This window comes from Mauremys mutica, chromosome 1 (genome assembly GCF_020497125.1).
Source record: "Mauremys mutica isolate MM-2020 ecotype Southern chromosome 1, ASM2049712v1, whole genome shotgun sequence".
NCBI classification, from domain to species: Eukaryota; Metazoa; Chordata; order Testudines; family Geoemydidae; genus Mauremys; species Mauremys mutica.
In genome coordinates this window covers 84,187,053-84,205,937 of record NC_059072.1, presented here as the reverse complement: position 1 = coordinate 84,205,937, position 18,885 = coordinate 84,187,053, and the positions used below count along the sequence as shown (strand labels likewise).

The 18,885-nt window shown below is 50.6% G+C and overlaps 1 protein-coding gene across 6 annotated transcripts in view; it reads left to right on the top strand.

Annotated features, from left to right (window-relative positions):
* Positions 1-18,885, top strand: part of CCDC38 (coiled-coil domain containing 38) — a 52,836-nt gene that overhangs the window by 19,727 nt on the left and 14,224 nt on the right. For all 6 annotated transcript variants that reach the window (XM_044981305.1, XM_044981314.1, XM_044981298.1 and 3 more), the window contains 3 exons: positions 13,021-13,132; positions 14,424-14,487; positions 14,863-15,014. In XM_044981305.1, coding sequence (XP_044837240.1) covers positions 13,021-13,132; positions 14,424-14,487; positions 14,863-15,014 — 328 coding nt within the window. The remainder of the gene's footprint in view (positions 1-13,020; positions 13,133-14,423; positions 14,488-14,862; positions 15,015-18,885) is intronic.

The window sequence follows — 18,885 nt, the reverse complement described above, 5'->3', positions numbered from 1 at the left end:
CCGGTGGACCTCCCACAGGCATGACTGTGGAAGGTCCGCCGGAGCTGCCTGCCGCCCTAATGCTGCCCCAAGTGCGTGCTTGGCGCGCTGGGGTCTGGAGCCGGCCCTGTTTCCTGTCCACACTATGCCCCCTCTGTCAGTGGTGTGTGTCTTCACCAGAAATACTTCCACCAACTTAACGATGTGGGGCACTGACAGCTGGAGTCCCCACTCCTGCCCTGGGGCGGGGGGCTCCAGCTGTGAGCCTCATGTGGGGCTGACAGCTGAGACTGTCAGCCCCAGAGAGGGTAGGGGTGTCTCCAGCTTTGAGCCCTGCATGGGGTTGACAGCCAAAAACAGGCAAAGTAACACATTGTCTACACAGACACGCTGCCACCCTGGCTACCTCCACCTAAGGGCTACATTGCTTGCAAAGGTGGAGTTATGAGGTCAGTGTAGCCGGCGATTTATGTCGGTGGAAGCAACGTTTACCTTACGTCTTACGACGGCTTTATGTCGTCCTAACTCTGTAGTGTAGACCAGGCCTCAGTTTCAAATAGCCTGACACAAAAGAGCCTATTGGGGCAAGGCAGGTAAAAGACCACTAGATTGGTGCTTATGCTGATCCAGTCTCACTGCACCCTTTCATAGGAGTTAGAAGGGGCTGTAGTCACTGTTCAGTGGCCATAGAAATTATGCACTGTATCTCTGTTGCCTGGCTGCAGGTTTGGGTATGGATTCCATCCTTTCCCTCCCTGCTGCTGTTGCGGAATTCCCAACACAAAGCCTGACTGTTTAGACCAAATGCGGCCATCGTGGCCACATGCAGCCACCAAGGGCTTTTCATGCAGCCACAACAGCCTCCTGGGCGGTGCGGGGGGGGGAAACATTGGCCCCTCCCACTCTCTCCATGTTGCTCCTCATTGCACCACCCTACACCACCTCTGGAGAGAGGTGGGGCACAATGCTGCAGGAACAAGGTGAGTTCTTGACCCACATTGTAGGGAGGAGGTTTGGGCGGCAGGCTCCAGCGGCAGGACTTCAGGAACCTGGCTATGCAGCCCCAGGCTCTGACTGCGGCGCAGCAGTTACTGACACACACATACACCCCGGCTCTGGCCTCCAGCTGCTGGACTTCAGCCTCCGGCCCCTGGTTCCAGCTGCGCAGCAGTGGGCTCTGATTCCTGGCTCCAGCCATGCAGTTCCTGTCCCTGGCTCCAGATTCTCTGGTATGAGGCCACCAAACAATTAGTTGTGAGAACCCCTGGCTTAGACTTTGGGAGGGTGTAGTGAGGCGGCCTGGCTCCCGACGGCCCCTGAGCGAGAGGAACCAGAACAGCCGCCTCAGTGGGCGGAGCCACCTCAGCGGGCGGAGCCACCTCAGTGGGCGGAGCCACTGCCGCCTGTTCCTGCCCCCCGGAAGTCAAGGGGCGGGACAGGAAGTACAAAAGCCCGGCCTCAGCACTCAGTTGGAGCCCAGCAGCCGGAGAGGACAGACGCTCCTGATCGGGCTCCTGCTGGACCGAGCCTGCCCCGAGCCAGGTACCCGGACGTGGATGGACCAAGCCTCCCTCGAGCCAGGTATCCTGACGCGGACCGACCGAGCCTCCCTCGAGCCAGGTACCCCGAGGTGGACTGGCCGAGCTTGCCCCGAGCCCGGTACCCCGAGGAGCGGCCCGAGCGGCCCCCTGACCCGAGTCCGGAGGAGCAGCCCGACCTAGACCGCCTTCACCACGCTGAGGAACCCATGGTGTGGGACCCCGCTGCCGAGCCCAGCGACGAGCAGGTACCCGAGGAGGGGGAGATGGAATGCAGCCCGGGGGTAGCCGAACCCTGTCCGGCTGAGGGCACGGATGTGCCCATGTCAGTGTGTTGCGGCCAGGATCCCCACTGACTGTAGCGGATCCACGCCGCTGTTAGGGCCCCGGGCTGGGACACAGTGGAGTGGGTGGGCCTGTGTCCCCCCTGCCACCCCACTCACGGGTGGCAGACTCCCCCTCCTGCCAGCACTCAGGCAGAGAAGCCTGCCCTTACCTGAGCTTCCTGAGACTGATGCCGCTGCTCTGCTCCTGAGACCAGGACCTGAGCCTTGAACTATTGTTTGTTGCCCCACCCTGACCTAGGGCTGGGACTTACTGACTCTTGTTGGCTCAGCCCCTGGGACAAGGACCTGAGCCCCTGGGACTATTGTTTGTTGCCCCACCCTGACCTAGGGGTGGGACTTACTGACTCTTGCTGGCTCAGCCCCTGCTGCACAGACCTGTGCCCTGAACTCTTATTGTTGCTCAGCCCCTGCTGTGAGGAGCTGAGCCTAGAACTGCTGTGTTTGGTGCCCCGCCCTGATTGAGGGCTTGGGGCTTCTTGACTTGATTACTGCTCAGCTCCTGCTTTAAGGACCTGAGCCCTGAACTATGATTACTGCTCAGCTCCTGCTTTAAGGACCTGAGCCCTGAACTATGATTACTGCTCAGCCTCTGCTTTAAGGACCTGAGCCCTGAACTATGATTATTGCTCAGCTCCTGCTTTAAGGACCTGAGCTAGAACTGCTGTTTTGCTGCCCCGCCCTGACTGAGGGCTGGGGCTTAAACTAGTGACTTTGTGTGCTCAGCCCCTGCCTGAGGGTCTGAGCCCTGCCTCCTGTGTGCTGCCTGCCCTGAGCTAGGGCTTGGGTTTTACAGACGTAGACTGCTGCTCAGCCCTGTAGTGGGATCTGAGCTCCCTGGATTCTGGTGTGCTGCCCCACCCTGACCTAGGGCTGGGACTTACTGACTCTTGTTGGCTCAGCCCCTGGGACAAGGACCTGAGCCCCTGAGACGGCACGGCCCCTACCTCGGACTATTACACGTGGTGCCTTCTCTGAGGACCCTTTTGCCCAGAATGTGGGCACGAACTCTAGACACCGGTGAAAAGGGGGCGACGGGAGAGAGATCTCCCGCAAGAGAGATGGACCTATCCCAGCGCCTGACCCTCATCACTGAGAGCCAGGAACGACAGCAGGCGGCCCAGGCGCGACACCAACAGGAGCACCAGGCCGCCCACCAGCTGCAGCAGCAGCAACTCGTAGAGCAGCTGGGGGTCCAACAACGGCAGCTGATTACGGACCTGGTTACCCAACACCAGGATTTCCAGCAGAAATGTGTTCAGCAGCTTGCAGCGGCTCTAGCCCGACCGGGGGAACCCCTACCCGGGGGCACCGCAGGAGCCCCGCGACCCAACCCCCCAATTCGGTTGACGAAGATGGGGCCCGAGGATGATCCGGAGGCTTTTCTCGTCACCTTTGAGAGGGTGGCTGTCGTCGCGGGCTGGAACCAGGAACAGTGGGCCACCATCCTGGCCCCATACTTAACGGGGACTGCCCAGACGATCTACCGAGGTCTGTCGGTGGAAGCGGCCCAGGACTACAACTTAGTGAAGGCCGCTATTCTGGACGCACTAGACGTGAGCCCCGAGACCTACCGACAACGCTTTAGGAGTCTGTCCTATCCCCCGGGGGCCCGGCCGAGGATGGTGGCTCAGGAATTACGGGAGACCTGCAAAAAGTGGCTACAGCCCGAACGCCGGACACCGGAAGAGCTGATGGAACAGGTTGTATTGGAACAATTTGCCCATGTACTTCCGCCGAGGGGAAGATCCTGGGTCCTACGCCACAGGCCGACGACGGTGTCCGCGGCCGTTGCCTTAATGGAGGACTTCCTCGCGGCTGAGACCCCGTCGGGGTCAACTGGCCGGGCTGTCCCGGTCCGGACGGAGCGCCCCAACCCGGAAAAGAGGGGGCCGCCCCCACGGGCAGCCATAAGTGTTCCCTCCCGTAGCGTAGAGGGCCGGGCCCGGGTGGCCGTGCCCTCCGGGAGACCCACACGGACCCCGGCGCCCACAGCCAGAGAGTACAGCCGGAAACCCCCCGGTGGTGACCCCGGGCCCCGGGCGCGGACGGAGCGAGCCACCTTGGGGCCCTGCTTCTCCTGCGGAAACTACGGCCATTTGCAGCGGGATTGCCCTGAAATGGAGTGTGCATTTGGCCAAGTCTACTCAGGGGAAGGCCGTGCCCGACGTCCGCAAGTGGCCAAGATCACCGTGCCCGTGGTCATTGAGGGACGCCAGGCGGTGGCCCTCCTTGACTCAGGCTGTGGCCAAACGCTGGTCTGCCAGGACTTAGGCCCGCCGGCGGACGGTCACCTCGAGAAGATTCCACTGCAGTGTATCCACGGAGATATACGAGCCTACCCCAGCGCCCAGACCCAATTGACCATTGATGGGATCACCCGGCGGATGAAAGTGGGGCTTGCACCCCGGCTGGCGTACCCGGTGATCCTGGGTCGGGACTGGCCCGACTTCACCACTGTATTACGCCGCCACCTCGAGGGTAGCCCGCAGGCCACGCCGGCATTAGAAGGGGAGACCCCCGTCCCTACCAGTTCCACGGGAGGACGTGAAGACCCTCCCCGAGGGGGAAGAGGGGATCCCTCGACACCCACAGACTTTTGCCGGGACCAACGGGCCGACCCCATCTTTAAACAGATCTACGAGCAGCTGGCCTCCGTAGATGGGGCTATTCTCGACCCCCAGCGAGCGGCGCAGTGGCCGCACTTTGAGCTACAACAAGAGCGCCTTTACCGCGTGGAGAAAGACCCCCGCACCGGGGAGATCCGGACACAGCTTCTCGTGCCGCGGTGTCACCGCCGGGCGGTCATGAAGCTGGCCCACGATGTCCCAGCGGCTGGGCACCTCGGGCACGACAAGACGCTGGCCCGGATCCTGGGGCGTTTTTTTTGGCCCGGGGTGTACCAAGAAGTAAAGGACTATTGCAATTCGTGTCCGGACTGCCAGTTGGCCGCCCCTGCCCGGACCCCTAAGGCACCGTTGATACCGATGCCTTTAATGGAAACCCCCTTTGAACGCGTGGCCGTGGACCTGGTGGGGCCCCTCCCGAAGAGCAGCGCGGGGTTCCAATATATTTTGGTGATGATGGACTATGCCACCAGGTTCCCCGAAGCCATTCCTCTTCGGAACATCTCAGCCCGCACCATTGCCATGGAACTGGTGAAGGTCTTCGCCAGGGTCGGCCTACCCCGGGAGCTCCTCACGGACCAAGGGACCAATTTCACGTCCCGGCTGCTCAAACAAGTTTGCGAAATCCTGGGGGTCAAGCAACTCCGCACCTCTGTCTACCATCCCCAGACTGATGGATTAGTGGAGAGGTTTAACCGGACGCTGAAAGGGATGCTGCGTCGGTTTCCCCAAGAGGACCTTCGCCGGTGGGACCAGCTCCTTCCGCCCCTGCTCCTAGCCATCCGAGAAGTCCCCCAGGCGTCGACGAAGTTCTCCCCTTCGAATTATTGTATGGGCGGCGACCCCGGGGCCTCTTGGATCTCATGAGAGAAACCTGGGAACAGGCTCCCTCCCCGGCCCAGGGTCTCTTACAGTATGTGCTTCAACTTCAGGAGCGCCTAAAGCAGGCGGGGGATCTGGCACGGGAAAACTTGAAAGCCGCCCAGGACACGCAAGCCCAGACCTATAACCGAGGCGCCCAGACTCGGGACTTCCAACCCGGGGACCGGGTATTACTCCTCCTCCCGTCCAGTGAATCAAAAATCCTGGCCCGGTGGCAAGGGCCATATGAGGTGGTCAGAAAGGTGGGCCCGGTCACGTATGAAATCAATCAGCCGGACCGGAAGAAGAAGAAGATCCAACGCTACCACATCAACCTCCTCAAACCCTGGAAGGAGCGAGAAGGGCTGTTGATTAACCCCTACCCGCCAGAACCGGAACTGGGGCCCCAGGTTCCCCAACCCGGAGACACCGAGGAACCCCAGCTCGGGGAGACCTTAACCGAGGAACAGCTCCGACAGACCCGGTGCCTCCTCCGAGCTTTTTCCCCACACCTTTACGGACCAACCGGGACACACCTCCCTGGTATACCATCGGATCCAGACAGAGCCGGGGGTGGTGATCCGGGGGACGACCCGACCCCTGTCCTACCATAGGAAGCAGGTCGTAGAGAAGGAGGTACGAGCAATGTTGGATTTGGGGGTGATAGAGCCGTCGCAGAGTGAGTGGCGCAGCCCGGTAGTGTTGGTACCCAAACCCGACGGCTCGCAGCGCTTCTGTATCGACTTCCGACGCGTTAACGCCATCTCCAAATTCGATGCCTATCCCATGCCCCGGATAGATGAGCTGTTGGCCCGCCTGGGGAGTGCCCACTATATCACCACCCTAGACCTAAGTAAGGGATATTGGCAGATCCCTCTGGAGCCCGCCTCCCGCGAGAAAACTGCCTTTGCCACTCCCTCCGGTCTCTACCACTTCACCAGGATGCCCTTCGGCCTCCACGGGGCCCCGGCCACCTTTCAGCGCCTAATGGACCGCCTCCTCCAGCCCCATCAGGACTATGCCGCCGCCTACCTCGACGACGTGGTAATCTACAGTCCACAGTGGGAGCATCACCTGGAGAGAGTCGCCGCTGTCCTGAGGTCCCTGAGGAAGGCCGGCTTAACCGCCAACCCGAAAAAATGTCGCATCGGTTGGCAAGAGACTAAGTACTTGGGGTATGCTATCGGGCATGGGCAGGTAAAACCCCTGATCGGCAAAGTCCAGGCCATCGCAAACTGCCCCCCGCCGACCACGAAGCGCCAGGTGCGGCAGTTTCTAGGCTTGGCTGGTTATTATAGGCGGTTCATTCCCCAATTTGCGACGATTACAGCCCCCTTAACGGGGCTCCTAACAAAGGACAGCCCACGGCAGGTGAACTGGACTACTGAGTGCGACAGGGCCTTTCGGACTCTTAAGACGTGCCTCTGCAGCGAGCCGGTCTTGTATAGCCCCGACTTTAACCAGCCGTTTATCTTACAGACCGACGCCTCAGAAGTGGGACTCGGGGCTGTCTTGTCCCAAGACGTAGGGGGTGAGGAGCATCCGGTTCTGTACATTAGCCGGAAGCTGTTTCCCCGCGAAAAAAACTATGCGGTGGTCGAGAAGGAAGCCCTCGCCGTAAAGTGGGCTTGTGAAGCGCTCCGATATTACATCCTGGGAGTCCCCTTCACCTTGGTCACCGACCATTCCGCCCTTCAGTGGTTGGCCCGGATGAAGGACCACAACATGCGGGTGCAGCGCTGGTACCTGGCCCTCCAGCCATTTGCCTTCACGGTCCACCATAGAGCCGGTAAGGACCATGCGAACGCGGACTTCCTCTCTCGGCTGGGGGGTGTGGAATGGGCTGGTCCCGCTGCTCGGGAACCAGCCTTGAGGGGGGGGCCGTGTAGTGAGGCGGCCTGGCTCCCGACGGCCCCTGAGCGAGAGGAACCAGAACAGCCGCCTCAGCGGGCGGAGCCACCTCAGCGGGCGGAGCCACCTCAGCGGGCGGAGCCACCTCAGTGGGCGGAGCCACCTCAGTGGGCGGAGCCACTGCCGCCTGTTCCTGCCCCCCGGAAGTCAAGGGGCGGGACAGGAAGTACAAAAGCCCGGCCTCAGCACTCAGTTGGAGCCCAGCAGCCGGAGAGGACAGACGCTCCTGATCGGGCTCCTGCTGGACCGAGCCTGCCCCGAGCCAGGTACCCGGACGTGGATGGACCAAGCCTCCCTCGAGCCAGGTATCCTGACGCGGACCGACCGAGCCTCCCTCGAGCCAGGTACCCCGAGGTGGACTGGCCGAGCTTGCCCCGAGCCCGGTACCCCGAGGAGCGGCCCGAGCGGCCCCCTGACCCGAGTCCGGAGGAGCAGCCCGACCTAGACCGCCTTCACCACGCTGAGGAACCCATGGTGTGGGACCCCGCTGCCGAGCCCAGCGACGAGCAGGTACCCGAGGAGGGGGAGATGGAATGCAGCCCGGGGGTAGCCGAACCCTGTCCGGCTGAGGGCACGGATGTGCCCATGTCAGTGTGTTGCGGCCAGGATCCCCACTGACTGTAGCGGATCCACGCCGCTGTTAGGGCCCCGGGCTGGGACACAGTGGAGTGGGTGGGCCTGTGTCCCCCCTGCCACCCCACTCACGGGTGGCAGACTCCCCCTCCTGCCAGCACTCAGGCAGAGAAGCCTGCCCTTACCTGAGCTTCCTGAGACTGATGCCGCTGCTCTGCTCCTGAGACCAGGACCTGAGCCTTGAACTATTGTTTGTTGCCCCACCCTGACCTAGGGCTGGGACTTACTGACTCTTGTTGGCTCAGCCCCTGGGACAAGGACCTGAGCCCCTGGGACTATTGTTTGTTGCCCCACCCTGACCTAGGGGTGGGACTTACTGACTCTTGCTGGCTCAGCCCCTGCTGCACAGACCTGTGCCCTGAACTCTTATTGTTGCTCAGCCCCTGCTGTGAGGAGCTGAGCCTAGAACTGCTGTGTTTGGTGCCCCGCCCTGATTGAGGGCTTGGGGCTTCTTGACTTGATTACTGCTCAGCTCCTGCTTTAAGGACCTGAGCCCTGAACTATGATTACTGCTCAGCTCCTGCTTTAAGGACCTGAGCCCTGAACTATGATTACTGCTCAGCCTCTGCTTTAAGGACCTGAGCCCTGAACTATGATTATTGCTCAGCTCCTGCTTTAAGGACCTGAGCTAGAACTGCTGTTTTGCTGCCCCGCCCTGACTGAGGGCTGGGGCTTAAACTAGTGACTTTGTGTGCTCAGCCCCTGCCTGAGGGTCTGAGCCCTGCCTCCTGTGTGCTGCCTGCCCTGAGCTAGGGCTTGGGTTTTACAGACGTAGACTGCTGCTCAGCCCTGTAGTGGGATCTGAGCTCCCTGGATTCTGGTGTGCTGCCCCACCCTGACCTAGGGCTGGGACTTACTGACTCTTGTTGGCTCAGCCCCTGGGACAAGGACCTGAGCCCCTGAGACGGCACGGCCCCTACCTCGGACTATTACAGAGGGGCAGACAGGATGAATTTCATCATGAAAGAGCTGCATAGAAAATATTGATCAATGCTGCAGTTTAATTAAAGTTCACTCTTTTAGTCATCTACCAGAGTGAAGGAAGTATGCATTCACTCCTAGGCTACCCTGACTTACTCTATGCCATCCGGAACATACAACCTCCACCACAGCCTTCCATCCTTGATAGACTCTTGCTGCAATCTTAGCTTCTTCCCATGTCAATCTGATAGCTTTCAATTCTGCTTCTCTTGTGCATTTCCATGTTATCCTGGGTCTATTTCATCACCTCTAGCCCTGGGGAGAAGGGAGGGTTATTGTCCAACTCCTATCTTGGATATGTTGTTCAGGTCATTCCTCCATTTATGTCCTAGCCATCTCCACTTTCGTTCTGTAATTTCCTGTCCTATCAGTTTCTGTTTTGTCCTCCTCCAGAGCTCTTTGTTTGTGGATTTGTCTAATGCAACTGTTTATGAAAACATGGGAATTTAGATGATAAGATCTTCACAAGTCTGCAAGTTTCGGTGCCACATAGTAAGACTGACTAAGTAGTGGTGTTAATTTGAAGTTTTGTTTGAAGGTCAAGATTTTTGCCCTCCAGATTGGTTTTATCATTATGAAGGGATGCTGGCTTTCACTGTTCTGGCTGTAAGGTCTTCATCTGTTTAACTTGTTGCACTTACAGTGCTGCCAAGTTATGTGACGTATCCGACCTCTTCTGTCTTGGTCCCAGAAAGTGTTATTGGTGTTTTTTGTTGTCTGCTGATTCCCTTGGAACACAGATACCACCTACTACAGTACTTCAGGAGTTGGCTAGTTGAAGCTACATTGTCAAGAATCAGGTAACATTGAGTAATGTTTTACTTGCATGAAAGGATGATTAATAGTTATTTGTGCTTCTTGTTTCCATCATTAGCTCTCTGCTGGCATGGTCAATTTCCAATCTGAGAAGTTGAACGGGGCATGTAAACTCATGATTTTACCAAGAAAAGCGAAGTAGTTTAAGATGCCAGTACTTTAGAGCATGCATGGACCTGGCTAAGCTCTGAGTTATGGCAGCCCTTAAGACCTCTGACTTGAAAATGAGGGCAGCAGAAACTAGAATTGATGTTTTAAATGGCCACATCTATAAGTCTAGGTATTGGTATTCCTGCAAGTAGGGAAGAAACTTGAGGAAATGCCCTATAGTGGAAGGAATCTCTTTTTGTGGTGGGGGTGGAAGAAAGAGGAGGGGCAAGTTGACCTCAAATTGATCAGACTGGGGAAACTAGAACTCAAGTTGCCTCTGATGTACCCCAAAATAAAGGATTGCTATCTCCTCTTTGCAATTATGGTATAGGAAACAGAGCGTTATGGTTGTATTCTGATTCTTATTCCTCAAATGAACCCCTAAGGAATTAAGATATTATTTTCACAAAATCATAGATTATAAAGCTAAAAGGAACAATTATGGTCCTCTAGTTTGTCTGCCTGTATAACACAGGACTTCCCTGAATTAATTCTCGTTTGAATGAGAGCATATCTTTTGGAAAAACATCCAATCTTGATTTTAAAATGTTCCGGGTTGGAGAATCCATCGCAAGTCTTGGTAAGTTGTTTTGATGGTGAATTACCCTCACAGTTAAAAATTTGTGCTTCATTCTGAGTTTGTGTTTAGTTTCAGCTTCCAGACATTGGATCTTGTTATACTTTGTTCCCTAGATTGAAGAGTCCTCTGTTATCAAATTTCTGTTCCCCATGTAGGTTCTTACTGTCACAGTTAAGGCCAACTGCACCTGTATTTCAGTAGTTCAGCAAGGGAATCCACTCTTGGCTTTCAGCACCCCAGCTGTTGCCTCTCTTGGGTGGAGACACCAGTCTCTCTTCCTTCGCCCAGGGCATTCCCAGGCTGGACAGTTCCCTGCCTCCACTGTGTCATTCCCAGCACAGACAGATGCCCTAGGACACTTGCTTGCTTTCTCTTCAAAGACAGAGAACAGTGCAATTGCTACACATATAAGTTACCTCATAGTATTTTCTAAGCAAACTCATTTTTCTCAAGGTAAGAAACATTACAGAGAAAACATTAAAAACAGTAAGAGAACATACATGCATGGTAATAAGCTTACCAGAGTTCATCCCAACTCTCACATGGGTTCTGACATGTGCAGTCTTTTAATACCCATCCTAGGGGCGTCCTTGTGGTTATAAGTTCAGACCTTCAATTCAGAACAAGCACCCTCGTAACATGTTCAGTTCCCTTATTATATGGTTCGGGTCTTTGAACTGGAGTCTCCGGAACCAGGTAGTTAGTATACAAAGAATCTCCCCCCAGGGCATAGCTTCAAAAGGTTGGCTTTGTAGGGGGAGAATTTGCATTCCCTTCACCTCAATATATTTCTTAAGGAAATCCACTTCAGATGTATTGTTCCAAAAAAACCTTTGAACTTCCTCCTACCTTCCAGGGACTGCAATAATCTTGTCTTTCTGTTAAAGAAGTTCCATACAATTTCACAATAGTACATAAACATTTGCACTTGTAATGCCATGAACTCCAAAAATGTTAACCCTCACTCAATAAGGTTTAACTTAATTTGGTAAAGATTATCTTAATTCTGTAAGGTTTGTTCAGGATATTGTCAATCTGTCACACTTACAGACTGGAATCAAGTCACCACGTAACCTTCTTTTTGATACACTAAACAGATTGAGCTCCTTGTGTTTGTCACTATAAGGCATGTTCTACAATCCTTTAATCATTCTTGTGGCTCTTTTCTGAACCCTCTCCAAATACATGCTAGGAAGGAAAAAGTAGGAGGTGTGGCCAGGATAGTTTTAAAAGTTTTTTCAAGAGTTATATGAGATGTGAATGGAATTTTCCCTTTCTGAGCAAACTTTTACTAAATATAGGCCTAGGTTACATTGACAAAACATGATGGTATATGTATGAGAGATGGTGATTATACAAATAAACAATGGAAAATTAGAAACTCTGCATCCCTATTTTGGACCATGCTCTGCTCCTTGTTTTGCAGCTTATTGCCCCAAACCTGTAAAGACTTAAATATGCACTTAACTTTACACCTGCAGGTAGTCCCATTGACGTAAATGGGACTACTCCTGGGTGTACATTAAGCATGTGTATACCCATTTTCCAGATCAGACCTAAGTGAACATTTTAGGACTTGCGTCTTTCCATATCTAGAGAAGGAAAACGAAAGAGGATAAAACACCATTGAAAATAATAATACAAAACAATTTGTTTATGCAAATACAGTGCAGACAAGACTTAAGTTTTATGATGAAATGGAACTTGGATGAGATATCTTTTCTAGTGTATTTTTCAGGGTTCTGATATTTTATAAAAATTATAATAGAAAGTTAATATGAAGAAAACTTATGACTGAATAGTTAGTTAAAAGTATTGTAATTGAGGAGTTATTTGTTAATGTTCCTTAGCGGCTAAAGCAATCCGCTGGTGAATAGAACCATCTTTTTGTAAGATATGCTTTAGTCCCACACAAGCTATTGAGCTCAATGCAGGGGTAAGTGGGTGAAATTCAATGGCCTGTGACATATAGGAGGTCAGGCTAGATAATCTAATGATCCTTTCTGGCGTTAAAAGCTATGAACTCTAGATTACATAGCTCTGCTACTGATTCACTATGTGGCCATGGGCAAAGCACTTAAATACTCTGTTCCTCACTGAAGAAATCTGTAAAATAAGTATATTGAGATGAATATCAACCTGTATTGATTAGAGAGCTACATATAGATGGAGGTGAAGTTTAGCTGCTTCACTGCTAGGCACTGAAAAAAGAAACTGAATCACAGCACAAAGGAAAAATTTCTTGGTGCCTCAAGTCCAAAGCTAGGAAAACACATCACAAATGACTTTTCTAAAATGGGTAAGAAGTTGTTGTTATTCAAAAGCCTTAAAATAATATTGGTTTCATTTACAAGTTATGAAAACAGGATTTCTTTGTATTTATCTAATATATATTTAGAAAGAAACTATATGATAGTTATAGACAAACTGGTAAAATACACCACCTTAATGTCTGGAGACCATTGCTGGTAATATTCCAAGGATCAAGATAAGAATATACCCCTTAGTGTGTAAGTTCATGTCCATATAGATGAATAATATTATAATTTGGATACATATTTACTTTCAAATTTATCCTTTTATCTCTTCACATTTTGAAGAAAATGAACACAGGTCTTCTAGAAAGCTCACAGAAGCAGACATGGGTGAAGAAGTGAAAATGATAAGTGAGTGCAAATCCATCTTGACTGATAAAAAAAAGACATCATCAAGGTATAGTATCAGACAAAATTTGCTTTCTCCATTCTCAGTTTGCTTTCTCCATCCTCCTGTGTACAATAAGAAGAAAATATATCAAGTAAGAGAGCAAATGAAAATAAGAAATGCAATTATAACAGATACCTACATACCACAGTAAGGACGTTTATCAATAATTCTCCCACCTCCATAGTGGTAGTGATTTGGTAGTGGTACCAATGGCCAAAGCCAACTAGAAGGATCCACATTTATGTGTTCCTCTGCCCCCAGGTCAGCCTCTGTTCTGAGCATTGACATCTGGTAGATAGAAGGATTTAACAATCATCGATGCTAGCAACTTTAAATCAACAACTTAGTATTAAGGTGACTTATGGATGAAGGCCCAAGAGTTTGTTGTGATTATTCACACCAGGAGAAGTATGATGACTGAATGAAAATTTTGTCAGTGAACATCTGGAGCCAGACCAGTATCAGGTGAAGGTGCCTGTGATGGGACAGCAAAATTAACTGGCTTGTGGCTGAAGGCTCACAGTTAGGCTTGGCTGAGGGGCTCCCACAGGAGGTGCAGCACTGGTTACAGAGCAGTGGAATAGAAAGACAAGAGGACTGGGAGAAACAAAGGGGAGCAGAGTCGGATGAAATTGAGAACTGTAATTGAGCATCGTATATAGTTAGCCGTTCTTTTCATCCTCTTTTAGTTAATGTTGTTTTTCTTTGCAGATAGACGTCTCTGTTTTGCCCATCCGTTTTGCCATGTTTCTGCCCTTGATTATGTGCTGGAACCTGCTGAAGGGCTGTCCCATTTAAAAAATAGATATATCCAAGGCAACGTGTGAGCTATTGAGCTCACAACAATTGCGCTGTTTGCCTACACAGTCATTAATACCTGTATATAATACACAACTTTGTGAAGCACTTCTAAAGCAGCTATTGTTGAAAAGGGCAGAAACTATTCTTGTAGGTACAATAGAGTCCTGACGACTCTGTAAGTACAGGACAGTGCATTGAAATAGTTCCCGTGCAGGAATAGGTGTGAGAGTTGCTTTATAAAATCAAATTTAATCCTGTTGGTTAAAGCTTCAGTTCCTCCCTTCTCTCCACTGCGTGCTTTCGTGTTGTTGAGAAAACAAGACTATTGTGCATATGTGGAGAAGACTAAGGCCTAAGTCTTCAAAGAGTTGAAAACATCTTTTTCAATGATGGGAGTTCCCTTTCCACACATTGAAATCAGAAAGCTTTTATAGGATTGGGATTTTAGGCTTAGAAACCAGGAACTGACTCCTTTTCTCCTTCCCTTTTATATCAGGTGGGAAAGCGAAAGTGATTGTGCAATTCATGAAGATTCCTTGAAAGACTTGGACATGGATATGGTAATGAAACTATAGTTCTCGATTGAACATGTGTACTCTGGAAAAGTAATGAGATTTATTTATTTTTTACGTTTAATGACTTGATTTTTCTTATGGAAAAACTGCAGAAATTCTGGGCCAGATTGTGTACTTGGTTGCACATGTTCAAGCCATTGGCCAGGTTCTCAGCTCTGGTCCAGCAGCTTTGCATCACTACAACAACTCAAATCAGCCACAGACCTTTCTTAATCAGTTCCTTAAGATACCCCCCGTACATGTCATTAACACTTTTCTGTTGTTTTAAATTTTAGAAAGAATTATTTGCAGCAAAACTGAAGTTACCACAGATGCTCCTCTTCCAGTAGATGCTATGTATCTTTCTTTCCTCTATCTTAGGTGCCAGAAATATATTTCACAGATCCAAAACAGTTACTTCAGATCTTCACAGAGCTAGAGGAACAAAATCTTGCATTGATCCAAAATAACCAAGACTTAGATGAAACTATGGATGAACTTGAGCAGATGGCAACAATTATAAAGGCAAAACTGTAAGTTATTGAACTAGAGAGAGCAATATGTAGTTCAGAAGCTCGTTGGTACCTCTTCACCGCTGGATATTTTGATTACCTGACCTATTCCCTGAACAGCAAAGCAGAGAGATTTTCAACATAGTCATGCTTTAAGTATGGCTCATATGGTATTTTGAAGGAGCACAGTTTCTGAATAAGGTAGATACATAACAGAAAATAGCAGTTTCACTACACAGCTTGGCATTTTTGGGTTGCAAAGGGGTAGACTGGGGAGACAAATATGCTCCATGTTATGTATGTCCCATTTGTAATTAGTAAGCGCCATATAATCCCTGGCCTAGTGTGATGGAGTGGAGAAGAAGGTGCTGAGATTATTATTTATGCAGGATATTACCATGCCACTCATTTAACCATAAATGCCTTTATGAAATATAAAGGCTGAATGGAGCAACAAAGAGTCCTGTGGTCCCTTAAAGACTAACAGATGTATTGGAGCATAAGCTTTCGGTGAGTGAATACTCACTTCGTCAGGCTGAATGGTATTTATACAATTGCTCTAAACATGCCTAAAAAGCCTAACAAATAAGCAGTTACTACATCCAAGCTCTAACAGAACACTTACAAGTGTTTGATCAAGATACTTGCAAATGGGCTAAACCCAGGGTGCTTAGACACATATTGGTCAGCTCCAGCATGGTCAGGCAGGGATTAGCAATGAATCCTTTCAGAGGTTATTTTTTGTATACTCCCCTTAGCAAACAAGTGATGTCATTGCCATGTCTCAGATTTTAGCTAAGGCCAGATGAAGCAGTTTCTTATGTAGCCAATTATGTAATGCACCTGGTACCCAATTAACCCACGTTTTATTTCTATTATTTCAGCCCAAACCTTAAATAAGATAACACAAGTATTTTGAAGTTTCACTACAAGTTTAACACAACTCCTCTTCTTTTTTCGTGATCTCATTCTTTTTGGTCACAGGCTTTGTGCCTTTCATGCATGCTAATATCACAACTCAATTTAAAACCATAATTCTCTCAGATCTAATGAGGGCCTATATTCCTACAGAAGGGCACAAGGAGGCTCTTTCTTCCTCCTCCCGGCCCATTCAACAGACTGTGGGAATACACCTCAACCTACTGGGGGAGCAGGAGGAGTCAGGGCCTTGCCCCCATCCCTTTTGCAATCAGGATCCACCTTGGACAGTGTGGTGACCCCTATATATTATTTTGTATGCACTTTGGGAGGAAAGCTACTTTGTGAGCTGCAGATATTACTTCACAGATGCCTTATGGCCTTCTGTCTAATGGTGCACGTGAGCAGTGTTAATATCCTTTCACAAATGCACAGCTTATTTGTATTTTATTTTTTAATTAACGTCAAAGTTTTTAAAATCCATTTTTTGTTCATTTTCTCTATTTAATTGCCTAATGTCTACAGTGCATAATGCTTATTTGTTATAGTATCAATTGATAATGACTGATGACAGTCACTGTAGTGAAGTTTAAATAATGCCAAGATTTGTTCTAGCTGCCTAGAATGCTTTCAAATTGTTAACTTATATGAAAAAAGAATTCCTGTCATTTTCTTTCTCCATACAAGTGATAAACTCAGGGGCGGCTCTAGGTATTTTGCCGCCCCAAGCACGGCAGGCAGACTGCCTTCGGCGGCTTGCCTGCGGGAGGTCCGCCAAAGCCGCGGGACCAGCAAACCCTCCACAGGAATGCCTGCGGGAGGTCCGCCAAAGCCGCGGGACCAGCGGACCCTCCGCAGGCAAGCCGCCGAAGGCAGCCTGCCTGCCACCCTCACGGCGCCGGCAGAGTGCCCCCCGCGGCGTGCCGCCCCAAACACGCGCTTGGTGTGCTGATGCCTGGAGCCGCCCCTGGGTAAACTGATTTATTGTTTAGACTTTGGAGCTCTGAAGTCTTCCTTTTCTTAGAATAGCCAGTTTCTAAGATATTAGCAGTCAGGGCTGGTCTTACCATAAGGTGAACTGAGGCAACCATCTCAGGTGCTAGACTGTGGGGGCCACTAGGACCCAGAGTATAGAAAATTGTGTCTGCTGCTGGTGTATATGTATTCTCTCTGCTCTAGATGCACAGAGATGGTGGAGTGCTGTGCTGGAGGAAGGAGGGCACAAGAGATATAACAGGCAGGCAGGACAAAAGGTGAGAGGGAATAGCAGAAAGCAGCAGGAGTTGCAGGGAGAGAGAGGAGGAGGAGCCTCTTATGTACCCCTCTAGCACCCCCAGGAGCTTGGACTGATTAACACCAGCTTCTCAGGGAGCTTCCTGTTTCCTGCTGCTTCCCTGAACCCACTTGAGGAGAACAGGCAGTCAACTGAAGTAGTAGGAGCCAGTTAGGCCCTTAAGACACTGATATCTTCCCTCACTCAGGTTTGTCCCCTTCAACAGAGTGTTGAGAGCCACTGTAGCTGGCACAGAACAGCAGTCATGAGTGAAAGAAGAAAACGCCCCTTTGGGGCAGCATTCAGAAAAAGAAAGAAAGCAAAGGAAGCTTTTCTATCTAAGCAGGAAGGAGCTCTCCTGAGATACATAGACACAAATGTTCCCAGTGAGCCTTCCAGCCCCAGTGAGGATGTGAGTGGTAAGGAGATGCCTGATCTACCAGTTAGTCAGAGTGCAGGTGACCTGGCAGCTATTGCAGCATCCATATCTCCATCTCAAATGGATGTAACCATGTACATTCCCGAAGAAAAATATAGATCAGAGAAGAGTGTGTTGGAGGCACAAGAAACAGCTGCTGCTGAGTTTAGTTACTTAAATCTAGATGATCCAGGACTGTGGACCCACTTGAGCAGTAGCCGGAGGGACTTCCTTGTACTGTATGAGCCACAGCAAGCAGGGCCGGCTCCAGGCACCAGCTTATCAAGCAGATGCTTGGGGTGGCCACTCCTGAGCGGGGTGGCACTTTCAGGTATTCGGCAGCAATTCGGCGGAGGGTCCCTCACTCCCGCTCGGAGCGAAGGACCTCCCTCTGAACTGCCGCAGATCACAATCACGGGTTTTTTTTTTGGCTGCTTGGGGCAGCAAAACCCCTGGAGCCGGCCCTGACAGCAAGTGAAAAACTTCATGTTCCCCAAAGACAATGAAAATAGAAGTTACCATCCAACACATTACTGGCATGATATCCCCAATGGTGACAAAGTGGAGAGGCCATGGCTTATGTACTCAAAAACCCAGAATGCTGCATACTGTTTTTGTTGTAAACTCTTCCAGTCTAAGGTTCCAGCCACATTGGGTTCTACAGGAACAAAGGACTGGAAAAATCTGGCTAGAAATCTGGCATGCCATGAGAAGGCAGGTGCTAGATTGTGCAATACATTCAGTTGAAGAACGTTTCATGCAGCTCAAGGAACACAGCAGTATATTTGGGATGTTGTATGATATTCCAAAACTCCTCACTCTACCTGAAGAAGGCCTACACCAGCAATGCAGGGCACAAGAGACAGTGTTGACACATGATGACATGCGCAATATTGATGAGAGTGATTTAGGTGATAAACTGAAAACCCTTTGAAGATACATTTCAGCAGGATCAACTCCAAAGGCTGTTCTGGAATATATGTGCACAAATAAGATGACCACTCTCTTTCCAAATGCTTTTGTTGCTCTGCACATACGTCTAACACTTCCTGTAACAGTTGCCAGTGGAGAAAGCAGCTTCTCCAAGTTGAAGTTAATAAAAACACATCTACACTCCACAATGACTCAGGAGAGGCTGGTCAGCCTTGCAACCATCTCAACAGAACATGAGCTGGCCCAGACTGTGGACCTTCAACAGGAAGAAGTTCAAATCTTTGCAACCAAGAAGGCATGGAAAGCACTACTTTGATTATTCAAACAGATAAAAATGCCAGTGTTTACTA